At 39.8% G+C, this 23144-nt stretch overlaps 1 protein-coding gene across 1 annotated transcript in view; it reads left to right on the top strand.

Moving 5' to 3' along the window:
• The window catches only part of radil2a (Ras association and DIL domains 2a), a 32615-nt gene extending 10527 nt beyond the window's left edge, over nt 1–22088 (top strand). Inside the window, exons 6-16 of the mRNA XM_074655808.1 lie at nt 481–518; nt 2076–2248; nt 2347–2459; nt 6297–6516; nt 6735–6907; nt 11578–11722; nt 13683–13864; nt 13949–14327; nt 18653–18774; nt 19398–19537; nt 19635–22088. Coding sequence (XP_074511909.1) covers nt 481–518; nt 2076–2248; nt 2347–2459; nt 6297–6516; nt 6735–6907; nt 11578–11722; nt 13683–13864; nt 13949–14327; nt 18653–18774; nt 19398–19537; nt 19635–19737 — 1788 coding nt within the window. The 3' untranslated portion in view covers nt 19738–22088. The remainder of the gene's footprint in view (nt 1–480; nt 519–2075; nt 2249–2346; nt 2460–6296; nt 6517–6734; nt 6908–11577; nt 11723–13682; nt 13865–13948; nt 14328–18652; nt 18775–19397; nt 19538–19634) is intronic.
• The last annotated feature ends 1056 nt before the right edge of the window (nt 22089–23144 follow it).

Below are 23144 nucleotides of genomic sequence, written 5' to 3' on the forward strand. Positions count from 1 at the left end.
CTACCCAACGAACGAATATCTAAATAGTTGAATAATCAAGTCTAGCCCTACATTAATCTCTTAAAGAGTACACAATCTCACACACACACAAACGCAGTGACATCTGAAAGCAGTGACAACGGCGTCCCAAAGCGGTGGTGGGATTTTGAGTTTCTGGTGTCTTCGGCAGCTTTACTGGCAAAACGTACTGCGGAAGAGATGGAGACAAAGATTTCCATGTTGTTTTATTTAGGCCACGCATCCATTTCAATTATCAAAACCATTTTATGCCTTAGACGGACGGCGTTTATCTTGGGTCGGTGGTGAAAAAGTTAAGTCAGAGCCCCGAGTGTGTATTCAGCATTATAATCCCCTTTTGGCGAAGAATGTAAAGTAATCAAATGTGCCATCAGGGTTGTATTTAATGTACATAAGATGGTTGATGTTTGCTGGTAAGGCATGTATGAAATGTATATTTTCTTTATGTGTTCTTCTTTGTAGGAGAAGACAAAAGAACTTGCAGCGATCCAGCCAGAAACGTGAGTAAACAAAGTGTCTTCAGAAATACGTGACAATGACAATACAGAGAGAGAAGAGCAGCAGCTGCTGCCTGCGATGATATACGACTCGTCCAGTTTTACTGTCGGAATAAAAGAGGAGTTAAAGTCTGATTTTACTACTATTTGCTCCTCCAGAAAACAATGAGGTTTTTTTAAATGCAGGTTGTGCAAAGAGAGTTTTTCCCACAGTCTCTCTTTCTAAGAAAGAAGAAGAGAGTTTTCTCATGAGCACAGTGACGACTCGCTTTATCGTCACCAGATTACACTTTGTCTGTCTCTGGAGCAAAGTTATCAAACTTTGACTCAATAGAAGTGAATGGGAGACGGAGCGAATATTCAAAGGACAGCAGTGTAATGTGACCGAACCTTTAGAAGAATATAAGTTAGTGTTGTCAAAATATTAAAATATTTAATGACATGATTGTCCATAGTTAACCTTGATTAATCGCAAATTGATTGCACATTTTTGTATCTGTTCAAAATGTATCTTAAAGGGAGATTTGTTAAGTATTTAATACTCTTATCAACATGGGAGTGGGCAAATATGCTGCTTTATGCAAATGTATGTATATATTTATTATTGGAAATCAATAGAACCCATTTTCATTTAAAGGGACCCCGTTGAAAATGGCCATGCCAGTTTGAAGTGTTATTTAGCCTCCTTCCCAACAAGCTAGTATGACATGGTTGATTAACTTTCAGTCGATTCATCAACTAATCATTTCAGCAGTTGGGAAAGAGAGACATTTTGACCTGGAACAGTAACATTAACAATGACCTCATGAGGAGGAGTTGTAGCTGTAACTCGGTTTGACTGCTCATACAAGTTTAGCTGATTTGCAAATATTAGAGGGAAGTTCAAACTAGGTTAACTGAAGGATAAACATTTTTGTTACTATGAAATGTTCATCTTACTGTCTTCCCGTAGGTTTGGATTATGTCACTTATACAACAAATTATACAGATTTTACTGACCAACTCTGAAGTCAGACAATTCTGTTGTCACAACAAACAACACGTTGGGATGTTACATTGACGTGATGACAGCTAAGCAGCTGTCTGTCATGCCAGAACATTTCATTAACCCTCTGAACTCTGCAATGGAAATGGTCCACCAGTGCCTACATTGGTATTTTTGCTTATTGTGATGTTGTTTCTTGGAGTATCTTAGTTTTCTGCTGTAAAAAGAACGAATGCCCTCTAGCTATTACGTTTTATATTTTTGATCAATTTAAACAGGACAAAAATATTTAGTAATTTAGGATTCCAGGTCTTTTTTAATCTCCCGTATGCCTCATCATTAACTTAAACTTCAGTTTTAGTGTACGGTATATCGCCCAAAGAGTTTCTGCACAATTTACAGGTTGAAATATAACATTCAACACACAGCTATGTAAAAATACAAATACCAAACATACAGGTAAGGATTTTAATAAACAGGATTGAGGTTTGGAAATCTAGAAAGTTCATACAACAATAACAGAATTGAAGTTACTCGTTATCAAAGTAGCATTAATCTCTTTGTTTGTATGTCAGGAGCTCCAGTGACGGGCAGCAGCCCGAGCCTCTCCAGCTGCTCAGCATGGAGGAGCTGATCCCAGGTCTGCAGCCTCTGGTGCTTTGGATGGCCAACTCCATCGAACTGCTGCACTTCATCCAGCATGAAGTCCCTCAGCTGCTGCCCTGGAGGCAGGACCAGGAGGACGAAGGTACGCAACAACAACAACACAACGTGGCCTTTAACTTCATTATCATCTGCCACAGCTGTTGGAGTGTGTGTTTAAAACGTGTTTGTGTGTGTTGTCAGGTCTGTTGGAATCTGAGATGTCCTCCACTCGGACAGCCTGTGAGGAAGCCATGACGGTCCTGGAGGAAATCATCATGTTCACCTTCCAGCAGTCTGTCTACTATCTAACAAAGGTTGGCTTCTCTTCTTTAACACACAGTCCACACACACACACACACACACACACACTCATATAGTAACCTCAGCAGGTTTCACATCCTTTTGACCTGTTTGACCTGATCTGAATCGGTCACATGTGAAGCAGGAAATTGGACTGTGTAAACACCATATTCTGTTTTCATTGAGTATATTCCAGATAGAAACACAATAACAGAATGGAAACACCAGCGTTGTCAGTCAGGAAAGGCCTGTGAGATAGTGAGCAGGGAGACTTTTCCACTGACTGGAATATAAACAAAGAGACAATCTTGTCTCCAAAGGTTACACTGGTTTCACTGGTTTGTTGAATAACAAAACCAGAATGCCTGATTTGGTGAGAACCACTGTATGAACAATTGCATTAATAATGAAAGTTAAGTCAAATTTATTTATAGAGCACATTCAAAAACAACAGGCGATGACCAAAAGGGCTTTACAGAGAAATTGAAGTAATTAAAACAAAACTAAATAGGTGAATAATTGTAACAGACAAAATTAAAAAAGTGTTATTGTTATACTGATAATCAAGCGTTGTGGTTGTCTGCCAGAAGCTGTCATAAATTGACTTTTTATCCAGTTTTAAGCCACAATTTTACGATACACTTTATAGATGTTGGTGTTTTTTTTAACTTTATATTTTAACCAGATGAAGGATTTTATTCATCGAACGCCTGGATCTGAAGTTATCAGAGAAACAAGCTGAGCAACCCTTAGCGGCGGCTCGGCTCGCAGCCCCTCTGGGACGTCCTGGCAAATTTAAATGCAAAGAGACAAAAATGACACGAAGACTTCTACAATTTGTACAGAGATTTGGAGACATTTTCAGGACCAATAATAAGGACCTCTGTCTTAACTCTCATTCAGTTAGAGCAAATCATTGGCCATACAGCAGTTCAGCATACAGCACATCTTCAAAACAACTAAAGAAACTGAAGATTATGTGTTTCACTTGGTTTCAAGGGGAAGTACAGCTCCATATCATCATCTTAACAGTGATAAGAGACGTTGAATTTTCTCAACAACAAAAGAAAAAAACTAGAAGCATATATGAGGACAATGAAATGGGGCATAATGCTGTGTTCAGACCAAGAGCAAATTTTCACCTCACTTTATTTACACGAGTTGGTCCGCTGGTCTCATTTGTGTTTATTCCGGAGTGATTATTATTATCTCTGGAGAGTAGAAGGAGCTTGTCTCCATATATACCAACAACTTTCCTTTCCACCATTTCCTCCATCAACCATGGAAGAAATAACCACTGCTGCTGCTTTGTACATGTTGTGGAAGTCCCAGATATGTCAGAAAACCAAACGCCGTCGTGTCTGGGTTCATAACATCACCCGGTGGCGAGCTGTCTTCACATATAGTGCCATTGCACTGACTGTATCTAGCAAGTCACACGACGCTACTGCGGTATGAACCTGAAAATAAACAGATTGTGCTGTGATTTAATTGCAATAAACAGATCCAAAGTATGCCAAAAATAACTACATAATGATGTTGATTAGTAAAAAGTATGAATTCATGCTTTGTCAGGTCTGTCCGCAAGACGAAAAGCAAACAACTTTTAAAATGCTTGTTTTCTGAACGGGGTTCGGATCGGTCAGTGCCAGGCTATGCAGCTGCTCCATCAATACTCATAAACACATAAAGTCATCTGGACATAAATACGGCAGCGACGTTGTTGTTTATACCATAGACAGTCTGTGGTTTATACACATACATTTATACACAGAGTTTGGTCTGGTCTCTGTACAGATTTGATGTACTATCGTAGCCCTGAGTGACCACAGACCGATACAGGACGTCAGTGACGGCAGGAGGAGAATCTCAACGCTGATAGGCTTTCACGACACAGCGTTGCGCTAATTTCTTGCTCGAGTTGAAATATTTCAACTCCCTCGAATAGCCTTGGGGTACACCACGGAGACGGAGATAGTTTATGTCCATTCAGTGTAGACGTTTCATGGTCTGGAAATCTCAGTGTGTGACTGGATTTGTGACAGTCAGCAGTCAACTCTCCTGTTTATAACCCGACAGGACACTCCCAGACTAGATTTATGTGACTGGTTAAAGATGCTTATTAAAGGCTGTCTGGTTCATGCAGAATCCAGTCGACAACCCAGCAGTGGAGCCTGTAGAAACACCACCACCCCGCACAGAGACTGTTTGAGGAAGGGAGGGAAGGAAGCAGGAACAGTCTGTGCTGTTGTTTTGATTACTCAGACATATTTCAACAGCCTGTACTGGAAAAAGAGACCTTTTACTGTACAGTTTATGCTCCTCAGGCTAAAAAAAAATCTTCTGATTCTTCAGTTTGCCATCATGTTTATTGGAGGCTTAACATAGCAGCAACATACACTGTAATTTTTCTCTTAATTAGAGAGTGTATCCTTTATGTAGGTGTTTGCTGGTAACTATTTTTGCGGTGGAGAGAAAAAGAGGGTCTGTTTCCTGCAGAGGAAGACAAACTGTCCTCACAGGAAACACCCAACAGGGGAAAGCAGTTTTTCTGTTGATTTCCTGTGAAATATGACTCAACGTTCGTAATTTACAGACATAATTTCCTCGCTTCTTCTTTTTCTTAAGTCTTTTTAAAAATAGAGTATGAATTAAACCAAAGGGGCCTTAATGTAGCTGTTAAATACAAGACAAGTTGAGTGCTGAGTGGAATAAAACAAAGGAAAAATGTGGGGAAAATGTATATTTTTGTGCTATTTTTTACATTACTGGTTTCATAAAAGGCCATAAAGACGTACAGAAAATGTGTAGGCATACATATGTGTTTTAAACACTATCAACAGTCTGTAAAAATCCTTAATAATCTACTTTTTCCATGATAACTGATAAGCAGCTGAATATTTGCTGAGCCTTGCTGTAAACTATCAGCTGACCTGTTGCCTCAGGCATGCAGGGTCATTGTCGTCTTTATGGCCTCTTTCAGTTGGTCTGAGGTCATTATATTAAGTCATGGTGTGTGTGTGTGTGTGTGTGTGTGTGTGTTGTGTGTGCGTGTGTGTGTACATAGCAGGTGATGTCATGCCGTGTAAAACAATGGCAGAACTGTGTCAGAAGAAGGAGTAGTGATAAGAGCCGGATCTGTGTGACAACTGACAATGAGGTTCACTAAAACAGCTTGCAAGACAATTCTGCAGTGTTTGCAGTTTACTGTCTTATTCCTGCTGTTATTTATTTATATTTGAGTGTAGGGCTGCAACTGGCAATTATTTTCTAAATACATCGTTTGGTCTATAAAATGACAGAAAATAGAGAAAAATGTCCATCCCAGTTTCTTAAAGTCCAAGGTGATGTCTTTAAATATCTTGTTTTGTCCACAACTCAAAAATATTCAATTAAATATGATATAAAACCTTGAGTTGAGTTGAGAAATGAAATTAAAGAAATGTAAAAAGAAAAGAATACAGAAATAAAAAAGTTTGGGGAAATAAATAAATGCATAAATACATAAGAAAATACACACATTTAAAAATAAATTGTCATTTGGTCTTTTGTGTTGTGAAACACAAGCTTTCCTGCTAAGTTTCCTGAACGCTCTGTGAATGCCTTCCTCTCTTTGAGTCATTATGTTCTCTACTAAACAAGAAAAGACAGAAAAAGAACACTAACTTTATTGCACTGCACTTTATATAATCAGGAATCACCTGAAGAAGAAGGAAAGTTGTGACTATATGTTGTTGTTTATCAGCCTTATCACTGCGTGACTCTCATGGTGCGTTAGCAGTATGTACAGTGTGCAACACCGAGCTGGTCTTTACAGCAGAGAAGTAAACTGTCACCGTCCCTCTCCACAGAGCATGTATTCAGCCCTGTCCGGTCTGCTGGACGGGAACCCGTTCTCAGAGAGCGGTCAGCTACGAGTGCCTGAAGGACTCAGCGGCATCCTGGAGGTGCTGAAGGAGGCGCTGAAGCTTCTCACAGCCTTCCAGGTCCATCCAGACATCTCGTTACAACTCTGTGCCTACCTGTTCTTCTTCATCAACGCGTCGCTGTTCAACGCCCTCATGGAGAGAGGTGAGACTCACTTTACTGCTTTAAGAAACCTGTTTGACCTTTTTTAACTTTTGTTTTAGCCACCGCTTTGCGTCACACTATTTGCGTCATACTATTGCTATAATAACTTCTTCTATTACATGTCAGTACTGCTACTGAATGTAAAAACTGTGTTGGTTGAGCATTAGTTAAAGTTACACTTCAGTATCATTGCTAATTTTGACCAATTTGTTCTTCAGGATCTGACGCCGGGTTCTACCAGTGGTCCCGAGGTGTTCAGATCCGGGCCAACCTGGACCTGCTGATGGACTGGATCCAGAGCATCGGTCTGGGCGATCTGGCCAACGAGTTCTTCCAGAAGCTTTCTGCTGCTGTCAATCTGCTGGCCACACCCAGAGAAACCCTCCTGCAGGTCAGAGGACATCCGTTTTATCCTTTCCTGTTTGTCTCTCCGTGGGCGGCTGAAGCCTCGGGAGTCGAGTCATGTTTGCGTCAGCATGAATGTTTTCATTGTCTTGAAGGTGTCAGTACGACATTAGTTATGTGTGTTTATGTATTAGGTGCAAAATGTTTCAGTTAACGCCTCCCTCTGCAGAAATGTAACTCCTACTATTTTCTGCAGCTTCTTATTCATTCAATTCAACCTTTATTTATCATCATCAACCATTATATACTCAGGGAAAATTGACTGAGCATTAAGCTCTTTTACAGCACCAGCCTGAAACCACATTCATATGGGCTACAAGGATATGTAATATATAAGAAGATATACAACAACAACGACATAAATAACAACCATGTCTGTGAGTTAACCAAAGCAGGAACACTGTACAACAACCATATCATCTAGCATACACTTACTTTAAAATACACTTATTTATATACACTTATTTATACTCGAGAGATCGTTGATCATCATTTACAATGACTTCAAGTCAATTACAAAACAAAGAAAAGGAAAACAAAAGAACAACAATGAGAGAAGATGCAATAGAGTGCGGCAGGGATGATGGGTTTTTGTAGTCCAACCAGGAAGTTAGCATCGCCCTGGTTCCCTCAATAAAAAGCCAGTGGGATTTTTCCATTATGACTGTGACTAATAATGCCATAAAGTCTGTGGAAGCATGTTATTGATTAATAGTTATAGTAGCACTTAAACTGCCACAGTGCCATTCACATTGATCCGATATGAGGAAATGACCTCCAGGAACAAAGTAAATACACTAAAATGACCAACTCCTGATGTCATGGTGCCAGTGAAGGTTTATCCCTTATCTCACTTTAAGTGTAACTGCACAGTTAAACCTCTTTTTTAAGCTATAAACTAAATGATATGACTGAACTTCTTGACAAGCTAGTATGACACGGTTGTGGATTCCTTAGGTTTTCTAGTTTCATAGCATGCCAGTATCTTCACTCTAGCTTTAAAACTGAGCCCGCTACAACCTCTGGAAGATCAATTGCGTTAACGTGTTATTATCGCGTTAACTTTAACAGCCCTGTATACAGCATGATATATTATCAGAGAAATGAAATCCTGTTCGTTCTGACGTAAGACAAGTGGAAACATGTGGCCAAGAGCCCGAAAGGCATTTTAATGTTCAAAGATTAAAGGCATTTTAAAGCCTCTGTTTCAGTGCATGCTCAGGAGGAATAACACACTGTATCACTCAAACATCACTAGAACAACAACTGTATATCTGCTTTCACACGTGTTTAGTCTTTGCTGAGCAGTGGTAGCTGGCCAATTTAACATTTAATCCCTCCTTAATCACACCGTTCTCTTGGTTACCCTTTCAAATCTTGTTTACACTGTGGACCGCAGAAGTAAGCTGAGCTCTGACTTGGCTGGTTACAAAACACGTAAAGAGAAACAGACACATAAAACTAGCCAGGTGACCGATGAGGAACAAAGGTCGAACAACAGTACAAACCAAAACACAACAGTATTCAAATCAAAAATGAATTCACAATTCTTTGTTGAGTTAATAATTGGAGCTTGCCAGTCCACGTACCTCCTGACAACTGCATGTGTACTCCCTGAGGTACAGTACAAGTAGCCCTGGTTGGGAATCAGTGATCAAGGACTGTAAACTAGCTACCACTAGAAGTCTTATATACAGTGCATCAGTTTAATTTTATCTAAATGTAACAATGCTTACATGTATCCTGTCAAATAAACTAATAAAATAAAATAATATAGAAGAAAGTTAAAGGGAACGTTAGCAACATTAGCAGCTAAAAGCACAGTATCACTCTATATTTCTCATGCTTGGCAGTAATGTTAGTGTACCAAACGAAGGTCCCTCCATGAATCGATGTTGATTCTAGTGTTAACTTTTCCTGCTTCAGCCTCCCGACCGTGGTCAGAAGGAACAGGAGAGACACTGTAGTTTTGGTCTCCTGGGCCGGAGTCGATAACGTTTCTCGCCCCAGAGTTAACCCCAGCTGTCACTCTACTCAGCCGCCGAGAAACGAGACACATTTCTGCACTAGCTGCAACTTCCACTGAACATTCTATTGATATTCTTAAAGTTAAACTATCAATCTTCTGCTCCGCTGCTCGCTCATTTTCTCACACACTCGCCGCCGCTCCCTCTCTCTCTTGCTTCACCACTCATTTGCACACACTCCCACAACTCTAGTTTTCCCCCCGACATCGGTCACATTCCTGTTTTGCTAGACGGGTTTCACCAGATATAACTTTGTTTTTTTTTGTGCTTCTGTGGAGTTTGTATTGGAGTCTGTGAAGGGGGCTGGTCGTTTGTTGGCGTTAATGGACTCCATGAATCTTAGCTATGGTTGCACACTGTTTAGCCCTGTAGGCACTCGTGAGCATGCATGATGTCACATTCGTTGGGTTTTCCCAGAAAAGCGGGCCCGGGTTCTTCACATTGAAAACAGTCTGCAGGCTGATAGAGAAACCCAGAAAGTCGCAGAAGGGCTCATTTTTTAGTTTACAGCCTGTTCACACATTGGCAATAAAAAACGATTAAAAAATGTTAATATGCGAAAAACTTACATTCATTCCCTTTAATGTGATATAATTTCAGACCACATAATTTAAGTTGTGTGTCAGTGGGATCTACCTACTATAGGAGGAGGAACTGGGTTAAGTATGAGGCCTAGTTTTACACACCTGCATTCACCGTATGACTCGCAGGCAGTCTTGATACCAGCCTGAATGAAACATCTCCGGGGCACAACACACCACCAGCCCCCACCCCCCCCATCCCCCCTTACGACACAGCTGTTGAAGGCTGCGTCTCGTCTGTTCGTGGGATTGGACGGTTGCTATGAAGCTGGTGGTTTAATGTATCCCTGCCCTGGCATGAGGTCACTTTGTGGCTGCTGCAGCAGAGCACACACCCTGCACAGAGTTTTCCATCTGGAGTTCTGGGCTTTTAAGAATTGAAGTGGCTCAGTTGTAAATTACACTAGGAGGGATGTGGCATCGCTGGTTTTGCCAGCAGTTCTGGAGAGCACAAACTCTTGAGGAGTTATTTTTAGCTGCCGAACATTTAATGTCAGACATAACAAACAGAGACATTTTTACATTTCTGCAGTTTATAAGCAGCATTTAAACTTCATCTTCAGTGTGGCGTCTGTGTTATAAGAGAAGGGCAGGGACACAACAACATTTAACTTATGGTTTCTATTGTGGCCCCGGCAAGTCTGGGCAAAGTCCCACTTCCACCAATTCAACTGGAAACAGACTGAATGAACGATGTAATGTTCGTAACAATCACATGACTCACCTGCTTCCTTATCCTCCAGCTACTTTCTGTAGTCATCACATATCTTTCTCCAGTGTGTCACATTTCATGATAAGAAACCTGAGACGCTGAGCGCAGAGATAATGAAGAGTTTACACTTCTCACGCTGCACAGAACAAGAATGACGTGTTAATTATAATACTGCACCTTTTATTGGAGTGCAGAGTAAACACAGGTACGGAGCTGCGTTGATAACAAACTACTTGAAGTGAGAAATATTTTCCCAAGAGGCTTTGTTACCGCAGGGACAAAAACGATTTACCAGATCATACAGTATAATTGGTTTAAAATACTCTGCATGCAAATGAGAGAGTAGCAATGACTTTGTTTCCTTATATGGAAACAAGCATTGTGGGAAAATACTTGTTTCTCCCTCCCAGTCGTTCTCACAATGACTACAAAGAGCTTTTGTGGCTCGTTCTTTAAGATTAAACTTTTACAATCCTGCGTTTTTCTGTTTCATATATTTTTATTAGAAGCATTTGTGCAAAAATCTTGACATTTATACAGAATAGGGAACTGTTTAAATGTTTATACTATTTCCCAAAAAGGACATAAAATAAAAAAGCAAGAGAGAAAGAAAAAAGAAAAGGGGGGATAAATAAACCCTTCGCACAATCCAGCACTACTTGTAATCTTTGAGTTTGTGTTCAATTTATACTCAGTTTTGAATCTGGCTCTAGAGGGATTTTTATTATATCAGAAAAGATGCTGAATATTTTGGTCCAAAGGTTTTCTATTTTTTGGCAGAGTACAAAACGGTGGGTTAACCAGACATCTATCGCAGAGAGGGGAAACTTTGGGGAATATTTTATTCTATTTAGATTTTTAATAGTATAACCTGTTCTGCACGTAAACCTTTTCCACTCCACTCCTCTTTACTATAGACCTGTAGTGGATATGTCTATAAAGGGGAACACATGGGTATAAAACTGAGCCTGCTACATACTCTGAAAGACAGTAAAGTCAGCCGAGCAAGTATAAATATATTATAAGCCTTCATCGCGTATATCATCCTTTCATATTCGTCCCATGCACGCTTGTAAACGTCAGATGAAGGGTCGTAATGTTTTGTTGAACATTGTAAATATCTTCTTCTCTGCCTATTCAAACATTCATTGAGTTTATCTGGACTTCCAGTGTTGTAATCTAGTATGTATGTTTTCAAATAGTCCCTAACCTGAAATAGCTGCAAAAAATTCTTAGTATTCAAATTGCATTTCTCCCGCAGCTCTTGGAAGGAGGAAAAAGTCCCCTTCAGATGTAGCTTTCAATGTTTTTCTTTTGTTGTTCTATGTTTTTCCAGGCATCCTGGGCTTCTCTCAGGACTGAGTTTGCCGCCTTGAACGCTGCCCAGCTTCACCACATGCTGAGGGAATACAACTCTGGTAAATCCTGTCCCACCGGATGGACCCCGTCACCGGACGATGCAGAGGACTCCGTCAGGACGGGTGAGTGACGTCGACCACATCCAGACCATCCTAAAGATACACGTTCAATCAATAAGTTAATCAACAAAAAACATAATTCGCCAATATTTTCATAGACTGTTAATTATTTTAGTCATTTTTCAAACTGGTTTCAGCTTCTCAAGGGCGAGGATTTTTAGCTTTTCTTTGTTTTAGATTTAATATCTTTAGGTTTTTGAACTTTTGGTCCGACAAAAAAAGCCATTTAAAGACATCACCTTGGTCTCTGGTAAACTGGAACTGGGATTTGTTTTCACAATTTTTTTTACATTTCATGGTGTAAACGATTAAGTGAAAAAATAGTCGTCAAATGAATCAGTAATAAATAGGATTAATAATTGCCGCTTGAGACCATTCTGTCTGTCTTGAATAACATAAGAAATATATAGAAAATAAATTATTAGGCATCATCAGGGTTTTTTAGTTTTAGTTTTCATAGATAGAAGTTTGTGAATTTACTTTGATGTATTATAGATATTAAAATATAGATGGAAATGAGATTTAAAAAAATGAAGAATGCCAAATGACGACTCTGTTTACTGTAAACTGCAGTAACCAAACACCTCATTCAGCAGGAATCTATTGTGCAGCTTGCGTGTCCAAACTTGAGTGTAGACGTGCTTCACTGCTCAAGACTTCATGATAAATAACAAAATGTAATAACTGAGCTGAACTCTGCTCAGAGGCTCTGAAGAAAGCAATGATACGTCAATCATAATTTAACGTGCTCCTACTTTCTATCAACTTATTATGTTGTTTCATAAATTGTTTAAAATATATTAAGTAATGTGAAATGTTATATATAATATAGTTTGTTTGTTTTAGCATTTTTCCCAAAGACTTTTATTTTATTAAATTTCTTTCTTCATAATGTCACTTTTTATTTCATGACACGACATTGTGATATAAAATGTGATGTAAAATAGGGCTGGCTATATGGAGAAAATCAAATATCACAATGTTTTTGGCCAAATACCTTGATATCGATATTGCGACGATATTGTAGGGTGACTATTGGTGCTTTCACAAAATATTCACACAATGAGATTTTTGATGAATAATCATCAGTAATATGGATATAATGACGAAGTGGGTAAAGGCAAATAATAAAACAGCTATAACAGTTTGGTAAGTTCAGAAGATTACACGACTTTACTGTAATGCAGCCTTTAAAACCAGAAAAAGACACTTATGCCATATCATGATATCCAAAATATAAGAGGATATCTAGTCTCATATAAAGATATTGATATAATACCGATATATTGCCCAGCCCTAACGTGAAATAAAATATCATCAAATTTTGAAATAAACATGTCTATAAAAAATAAATAAATATCTAAAGAGAAAATAAATAAAGAACTATTTTTATGAAGATAATATCTTAAATAATTTCCCCAATTTATTGATTCATTTTAATATCTAAGACAATTTGTTCATGCTTAATTAATTATTTATTTATTTAATATTGAACATTTTGGGACTCCATAGAGAATGAAAATCACTTTTTACTTTCATTCACAATTTACTCGTTTAAAAATTATTAGAAAAAAATTGAAAAAATGAATATGATCAATCATACTGTATGTTGTTAATTATATTAAAAGCACCTTCACACTATCAGTCACATGCATTTACAAGCAGCAGCCTTGGTCTCAGTTTGTGTGAGTAATACTGTCCTGCCAGTCCGTCTCCACCAATCAGCTTCAGTCTACAGTTTCCTCTCACGTCTCCGAGCAGGACAGTCGCCGCCACGCTCTCACGCTTATCAACTCCACCCTGCTGCGTAGAAAAGAACTGACCCAGCAACAGTTGCATCAGTCCTGTACTTTATTTACGTTTAATTAGGTGTTAACCCAAATCCAGCAGGATTGAGTTTCATTAGGAAGCTGTAATGAAGCTCAGGTCATTTGTGATGGACGACCTTTCTCTCCTCCTGCAGAAGACATCCTGGAGAGCTTCGACAGCCACCCGCCGCTCATCCTGCCCGCCAGCACGTTTCACCTGGAGCTGGGTAAACCCGTCGTGGAGCCCGCTCTGTTCCAACAGCTTGGCCGTCTGCAGGAGTTCATTCGCCGACTTCCTCGCAGTGAAACCCAAGCCGAGCCCGATGTGGAGGAACAGGTAACGAGCCCTCTGACCCCAGAGCAGGAAGTGAGACACCTTGATGTTTCTACATCTGTTATTGATTGGCGTTATGTTCCTCAGGGTCTCAGTGGGACGACCACAGACAGCCAGTCTACGACCTCACCCTCCGTCAGAGTCTTCCAGGATCCTGCCCATCAGGTGGTCTCTGACCCGGTTACCTGCCCCTCCGCCGAGGCAGACCTGGACCCTACCTCCCCCGCAGAGCCAGCTCAGGCCCGAGGATCTCACGGTGACCTGAGCAGCTGTGAGGCGGTCCTGACCCAGAAGCTGAAGAGCTTGGAGCTGCAGAACACCCTCCCAGGTCACGCCGACATGGGCTACAACAAGAGCATGGCACTGGACCCGTCCTGCTTGCTGACGCCACCCAATACCCCGCAGGGTATGGAGCTGGCCGAGCTGGAGGCCGATCTGCAGGAGGGCGCCCGCCAGCTAAAGAAAGGTAAAGACAAAAGATCTGCACACTTTACTGAAAGCATTTAACAGTGAAACGTTTCAATCTAATACAGAGAAACACCACAGGACAGAACACAACTCAAAGATATTCAGTTTACCGTCATAGAGGAGAAAAGAAACCAGAAAATATTCAAATTTAAGAAGCTGGAATCAAAGAATTTTTACTTTTTTTTTTCTTAAAGAAATACTCAAAACGATTAATCGATTATCATTATAATTTAATGGTTGACAACTAATCGATTAATCGTTGCTCTACACTGGACCAATCAGAGCAGAGCTGAAAAACACTGTCTGATGCTCCTATATAAGGGACATAGCATGCCTCTGTGGAAAATAAAATGAAAAAATATATATATTATATAAGAACATATTAAGTTTAATATACCACAAAGATTTAATAAAACCTAATAAATTAAATAATTATCTTAAGAGGAAAGAATATAGAAAAAATATACAGAGAAAATAGAAAACAAAAGACTAATATTTTAATATTAAGCCAATGTTTGGTTTAATACCTACAGGGACATACTCAAAAGAAAGAAGAGAAATCTTCTTGTATTAACTCCAAGAAGATGATCAAAATATATTCATATTCAAATCTGTAAAAGAAGAGTTAGGGGCCGTTTACATGTTGCATCTAAATACGCGTGGAAAACGCCAGCCGTGGCACTTTTCATCCTTTTATCCAAGGTGCTTTGGGAGGTTGCACTCCGTCAACAATTATAAATGTTGTCCCTTAAATTTGTTACTGTCATCTATAAAGGCTATTTGAATTAAACACACAATTCAAATTATTAGGAAATAAATTATGTATACAAAGTAAATTAAAGACAGCTTCTGGCAGACAACCATATGCTAACCTATGAGCAAAGATGACATGACGCCATTGACAGGCGACCGAATGAAACGCAAAATTACAGATTTCTCAGGTTTGAAAATTGTTGGAAACATTTGGGAAAATGTAGATACACAACTCAACAAAATATATAACATAGGTCTTTTAATGCGTAAATGTTGCTGTACATATTATACCTTTAAAGTGTTCTTTTAAAGCCACTAACAGCTGGAAAACATCAGCTGAAAGCTGAAAGATGATTGAGTGTGTGTCCACGTATAAAGAAACCATGAAACAAAGATTAAATCACACAAGATGAGAAACCGACAGCATCTCAAAAGGTCCATTCATGGCTTCACTTCCGCACAGCAGGTTTTAATTCAGATGACACACAGCTCTGTCACTGAGAGTACGGCCGCTTTATGTCCCCTGTTACTAACGTCTGGAATGAGGTCACCTTCTGAAACCTCGCTCACCTCCCCTGACTGAATCTATTAAGGAAAGTATTTAGTGGCTTGACCTCGAGGACCCGCTGCATATTTGTTCCAGGTCCACATAAAGGTAACTCCCGACATAAAAGAGGTGGAGCGCCTCCTCAGTCTTCCCTTCATCTTTTGGCTGACTCTGGAGGTCAGGAATTTCAAGTGGAAGGCTGTGCAGGGTGGGCTCGCTCTGCAGAGGAAAGAGTGCTTCCTCTCCCACCCCTATTGTCTTTGGACGCCTCCGTCATGAGGTCATCTGGAGGAGTGAGAGCGAGTCAGAGTGAAAGTCCACTACTTCACTTTTCGTGTAAAATGATGCTGCTGCATTTCAGACGTATCTGTGGAAACAGTGGCAAAAAAAGAAAGAATTCAGATCTTTTACTTAAAGCAGCAGTAGGCGACATTGGAGCAAATATTAAAAAAAAGATATTTTATAAAACGGTCACTATATCCTGACAGTAGTGCATGAAACAGGTAGTCGGAAAAAAATCATGTGCCTCTGTGTCCTCCGGTGTCTTACCGACATCTGCGTTATCGCAGGAAAAATAAGGAAAATTTAAATTTCTTCTGTTTGTTAATGACAGTTTTGACCAAACAAGTACAGGACTCAAAGCAAACATTAAAGATATACAGTTTAATGAATTCATCTTAATCGTTGTGGGGTGTATTAAGGAGAGAGGAGGCTCTGTCTAACGAGGCTGGTCGGTCCAGCAGCTCTCCTCAGATCTGAACCAGACCTTCAGAAACACTTTTCATCACATGTGATTGTTTTGTGTTTAAGAGGTTCAACCTGTGTTAATGCGCTCCCTCACAGACCCCCCACTGTGGCACAAAGGCTTTAAAACTGAAGGATTTGGTTGATCTTAATCAGATGTCTTTACTCTCATTGGTCACTGGTTGTATTATGTTTTCTCTGTTAGTGCCTTTTTATAAAAGTAATTTGTTTAAAAGGTTTGAGGATTGAAACAAAGCCATCTGGCACCCTCTCTGTATGTACATCTGTCCTAGTTAGGGGTATATTTATTAGTTAAATGCAATCTGCACACTAATTCTGTCAGGTAGAGGTGCAACGATTAATAATAATCTGCAACTATTTAGATAATCTATTAATCATTTAAGCCATTTTTCAAGTATAAATGTCAAACATTTAAAGGTCACAGCTTCTTAAATGTTCCTTGTTTAAATCGTATTTATTCTAGGGCTGCCCCCTCTTAGTCAATTAGTCATTTTGGTCTCTTAGTCGACTAAGATGTCTTTAGTTGATTATTCATTTTTTATGTTTTTTCCAGCTGAATTATGACTGACTTATTTCCAAGAAACTTATTAGCACATCTCTGGTTAACACAAGATTTAAAGTGGTGCTTTTGTGTGATTCTTTGTGGAGAAACTCAGCTCTATAGATCTGTTAATTAAATCGATTTAAAGATAAAATAGAGACATAATGGAATATCTCAAATGTATTAAAATATATTTTTTAAGGTAGTTTTGTCCAAGTTTTCAGTTATTGTGGAAACCAAATTAATTTCCGTAAATTAATCTGTAATGAAAATAATGTTGAGATGAAGTTGAGTTGTTTTACACCCTGATGGGAACCCTGGACATCGTCCCACCACGCGGAGCCGTATCTTGGCCTCCAGTGTATCTACCTCTGTGGTTTTGGCTCTCGGCTAATGTTATTTTGAAAGTTTGGTAATCCTTTAATCTGGCCCCAAGAATTACAGAGAGGTGGTGATGTCAGGAGAGAAAAGAGCAGTGGCCGATCCGTCATGGGAATTTACAGTTGGGTTGGTGCGTGGAATCTTAATCGGTCGCGGCATTGTTCGGGGCAGGTCCTGCGTGGGGGGCAGACAGGCTGCATGTTGGGAAAAGGCGGAGGGAGGTGGGGGGGTGGTAGAGCAGGAGCTGCAGGGGTGGGAACAGGGTTTTTTGGGGAATGCTACTGTTGCTGTGTTGTTGTTGTGACAGGACAAAACACATGAGGAAGACAGGAAGTCCCTGTTACAGCGCCACAGTGTGCTAACCTGTCTGCAGGTCTGATTTCAAGCAGATTATTTAAAAGTTTAAAGACTTCATCCACTGTGAACTGAAGCTGTGTTTACTGTTTGGAAAACAAGGTTATCAAAAATAATGTTTAATGCGCTGCTCTGTCACCACTGGTACAATTGTTTTAAACAAGATTAGGCTGTTTTGAGTTGTATACTATATTAGCAAGAGTTTGTGAATATGAGACGTGAGCCTACTGGAAATACTTAACTGCCCCAAAATGCATTGCGGCTCTTCACACTGTCCAATGGCGGACTGCGAGGTAGACGGTTTAAATAATTAACCGTTGGATAAAATGATAACGATCGATGATCGATGGCGAGTGACGTTAAATGTCCAGTCGTGTGTAGGATCTGGCGATATCTAGCAGTGAGGTTGCAGATTGCAGCCAACCGAAGCTTCTCCCGTGTGCCAAGCGTGTTGGAGAGCTACGGTGGCCGACGCGAAAATGCAAATGTCCCTCTGTAGAGCCAGTTGGAGCAGAGCCATTTACATTTAGGATAAAACAATTTTCATTCAACGGTAGCTTGGACCGGTATCGTCATGATTGCTACAGTCATGTGATGCAGAGAAGACGTATTGTTTGAGTAAACTTCAGTGTGAACAGTCTGCTGGTAATGGCATACTTAATCGTTAATTCAGTACGCAGTACATACTGATTGAGTATGTAGTATGCAGTATGTTAGTATGTGATTTTGAACACACCCAAACGCTTAATTCACACCAGGGCAGCGGCAAAGAGCAGCCTGTGGCAAGCTGCCATGCATTGTCCACGAAAAGCAACATGAACACGCCTCCCGGCCACAGGAAAAAGGAAATTAGTGCGGCAAACCACACTTCGCCGCTGTCTGGTGTAAATTTCGCACAAGAGTCCACAGCCACGCTAGCAGCTCTGTGAGGCTAAATGCGAATGTAACCATGCTAACATGCTTTCTCTGTTTGTTTGTTCAGCCAGTGGATGTGCTGACAGGAAGACGGAGAATGTAGAAGAAGAAGAAGACAGAGAGGAAGTGTTCACAGTGGAGATCCACAGAGGACCTCACGGTCTCGGCCTGGCGCTCGTGGACGGGACGGTACGACCTCTTCTTCTTTATCCAGCATACATCCTCTTCTTCTTCTCTCCGTCATATCATTTATTTAATAACACGTATATACAGTTACAGTAGTGTAGAATTCATTTGAAAGGCCAACTCTTATCTGGATTGTTTCAGATCAGCAGCCACGTGGGCTTTCATGTTTTAACACAGTTTAATCCGGACACAGAAAAACCTTGTGTAGCCGCTCAGATCTGATGGAGGCTAATCAGATCAGTAAACTGAAGGGATTTCTACTACAAATCTAATCTCACTAAATGTTTTTACTGATTGGACAGGGAGCTCTGCAGTCCAACCTCATGGAGCTGATATGGTGCAGGGCTGCAGCTCATTAGTTATCATTAAAAACAGCTTAATTATGGTACCACACAGTACAACTTTTATACTTTTTTGCATTTATTTTTATTTATTTTATATTTATTTTGACCTCATTCCGGAAAAAAATTACGCATTTTTTTGTCGCGTAATATTTACGTTCTGTGTGAAAGTACTCATGAAAATATATATTGAGTGCAAATGAATTGCTTCTGTGCTGTTTGTCTTTCTAAATGCGTCCAAAACCATCAACAATATTTGACTTTTCCTGTTTTATGTTTATATAGAAAACACAGCTGAGCATGACCGGCATTTATGTGAAGTCGGTGGTTCCCGACTCTCCTGCCGCTCAGTGTCAGAAACTGAGAATGGGCGATCGCATCCTGGCTGTCAACGGCATCAGCGTGGTCGGTATGGAGTACAACATGTAAGTATTCAAATAAACACTACAGATATTAGTCTGATCTCTTCTTCCTGTCACTTTGTGGTGTTTATAGCTTGTTGTGTCTCTGTTTTGATTTCAGTGGTAGAGAACTGATCCGATCATCAGGAGACTCTCTCAGATTGCTGGTGGCCAAAATCGAATCAAAGCCGAGCAACAAGAGCTCGGCTACGACTAAATGCTGAAGGGAGAGCTGTGTGTAGACAATCAAGTGCAATTGGGAATATTGGGATGTTTGGTTCATCCTTCCTGCTACATCCAAAGTCATTATTTCTCACAGGATGAAGGAAAAACCCACTTCCAGCTTCTCATTTCAGACTGGTTATAAAATAGAGCTGTTTTTTGTGCGTTGAGACAATCAATCCAAAGCAGCAGGACTGATTCCAGAAGACTGAGGGCATGGTCAAGTTATTAAAAGCAAATTCTGCTGCCACAGCTTCTTTCTGGCCTATAAACAAACTCAAACCACACTCATAAACCATGAGGGTTTAGTGGTGAGGAGAGTAGCTGCCTGTGGCAATTTGCAATTGTGAAAGATCTATTTGAATGTCTGAGTACACAGTAGTCTGTCTGAAGAGCGTCATCGAGCTGCTGCGGGATCAGGATTCATGTCTGGCAAATACTGGAATTATTCATTTTTAAATTATGGCTGTTTTAAAAACAGTACAAGAACCTCCATCTTACCCAGTCATCTGCTAGGGAGTCACAGATTCATCCTTCTCTGCACAAGTAAAAGATCTGTCATCATATTTGGGCAAATATATTTGTTGGTATTCTGTCTTTTGAACACATTTCTGGAAAAGTCCCAAAACGAGGAAAACCACACTGGGATCAAGCAGATTCATCTTAACTTACTGGGAGATTTTGTTTTCTTGTTTTAAGGAAAAACAATGATTTTCTTTCTTTGCATTTTAGCAGCTGGTCATTTTCATTGTGGCCTTCAGAGCATAAATGACTGTTCATGTAAAGTATTGATCTGTTACAGTGATGGGTAACAATAAATGTCCAGGTTAAACGACAATCTTTAGACTATGACGGCGTATTAGGGCCATTGTAGGTAAAAAAAAATAGTAACAGAGCCGGAGGAGGGGGTTAATATTCCGAGAAAAAACTCCAGATTTACCAGATTAAAGTCATAAATTTACGAAAAAAAATAAATAAATTGTTATTCTCTGAAATTAAAGTGGCAAATTTAGAGAAAAAACTCACAAATTGCGCGATTCTAAATTTGGAAATTTATGAGGAAAAAATTTGGATATATCTGAGATTAAAGTGGCAAATTTACGAGAAAATATCACAAATTTGCGAGATTATAAAGTCAGTAAATTTACGAGAAAAAAACTCGGAAAAATGGTGGAGTGCGGAGCGTATTAGACAGTTGGATAAAAATCTTTAAACTGCCGTTTTTCATGCTTTTAAACAAACTCAAGGATTACCGGCTCAGCTATAATCTATATTTTTAATCATAACAGTGGATCAAATGACTCGAAGTGATGAACCTACAGAGAATTATCAGCTGAAACTGCAGCTCCTCTCGGCTTTACAGAGCTTTATAGTTTCAGCTCATTGTTTATCTATCCGACCCACAACTTTACTGTTCTTGTTCACTCTCACCGCTGTCATTGCGTTGTTTTCAGAGAGAAAGCTGTAAAAACCTACTGTCCACTACCTGCTCAGCCTCAAACAGCAGACAGACCAAGTTAAAGACGAGCTGATGGAGCATTTAACAGCTAAAGACAAAGATATTTCCCTTAGGAGTTGGTGGAGACCAAAAACAGAGAAAAAAGAGAGAGACTAATGGACTCACATTCATCAGGTGACACAAATACAAAGACTCCTGATGAATCATCATGTTGCTCCGTAACTGATGGATGATTAAGCAACTGTTTGCTCACAAGATCAGCCTCAAAAACCCTCATAAAATCCTCTGGAAAAGTATTCTGTCATAGGAATAAAAAAAAAAAAGTTTATCTGAGTTTACAAAAAGTTTTAAGTTATGGAGATAAAATGGTATTCTACATTTTAAAATGCACAGAAAGCTAAAGGAAATGCACACTTGTCTGTCATAATGTTCAACTTCCTCTGTGTCAGTTGTTCATATGTTTTGGGATCTTTTAGTGGAGCGACATTCACATGTAAACACACTAATATGTACAGTATATATATTGAAATAAAGGAATAGTTCAACATTTTGGGAAACACGTTTATTTACTTTCTTGCTAGATTGACACTCCCCGGTCTGCAAGAAAGTGAATAGTGTTGAACTTTTCCTTTACTGTCGAAGGTTTGGGCCCAAACATAAAACATCTCAGAGTTACTGATCTGAGATCAGTTTATATCAGCAGACATGTTTTATTATGTTTAACACTGTAGAACGACAAACTGCTGCAGCCCTCATCGGAAGTCTGTCCGTGTTTTCATCCCAATTGTTTTTAAGTAAAGTATATTGACACAGTATTATTCACAGTATTTTGTAATATTTATATTGCGCAGTATTTTTGAAACTATGTAATAAACATTATTTTGACTTTGAAAACCTTTCTGGTTGTTCTGTCTTTGTGTTTTAAAACACTCCTATACTGTGTGTTTGTTGGTGTTTTGGAGTGAACTACATCTGCAGCAGGAATCTAACTGCGGGGTGGAGCTGCAGCAGCAGCAGGGAAGCTGCTGGGTGTGTCGGCACGCTTTAGTGGCCGCCACCAGCTGTTTATAGCTGCTCTGTGGTTTCCACTAGCCAAGCACTTTCCACTGACTCCAGCTCAGCACAGTTCAGCCTCTGTGGCCCCCTGAGGCCACGATTAAAAACACTGCTTTATATCGGTATAAAGGTTTTGACATGTTGTCACTTAAATGTGAACACATCAGAGAGTAATTAATGTGTAAACAAGGTGCTGAGTGAGCGGCTCCCCTGCAACTTTCTGACATTAAACCTCTTTTAAAGGGCAACGTTGGTAGTTTTCAACCTGGATTCTATTTTCCATCTGTGTCTAAGTGAATAATGGGGACCACAATTTTTTAAATTGGTCCGGCATTAAGGGAGAACGCTGTAGACGACACAGTCCGTTCTCATTCCCAGGGCGTCAAATACCTGGGTTTTGTCATGGCTGTCTGCATTTGAGACTAGCGCCGGTATGAGACGCACCAAGCTTTCCATTAACTACATTGTAAACTCATCCACAGCAACAGTAAACGCTCAGAGGAAGTGCGCCGGGAGTGATTGTGGTGACATAGTTTTAAGAGCGAAAAAAGACGGATCCGTGGGTGGGAGGGATGGGTCCAACAAACACAAGGGGGTGTCTAGAAGGGAACCAGTAAATTGGGGAAACTCTCGCGAGATGATTATTGATGGTTATTCAATTCTTTTCTTCTCAATTATTTTTATATAGTGTCAAATCATATCAGAAGTTATAGAGCAGGTCTAGACTGTAAAATTTGGAGACCCAACAAGGGCGTGTATTTTTATGCGACAGTGGCAATGAAAAACACTCCTTTTAGGCTTTAGGCATTGATCGTGAATAGTTAAAGTTAGTCATTTAACTCGAATAGTTAAGGAAAGGATAGGTCGTCGGGCAGCGAGTCTTGCGAGAGGTTT

Source organism: Sebastes fasciatus, chromosome 13 (genome assembly GCF_043250625.1).
Source record: "Sebastes fasciatus isolate fSebFas1 chromosome 13, fSebFas1.pri, whole genome shotgun sequence".
Taxonomy (NCBI): domain Eukaryota; kingdom Metazoa; phylum Chordata; class Actinopteri; order Perciformes; family Sebastidae; genus Sebastes; species Sebastes fasciatus.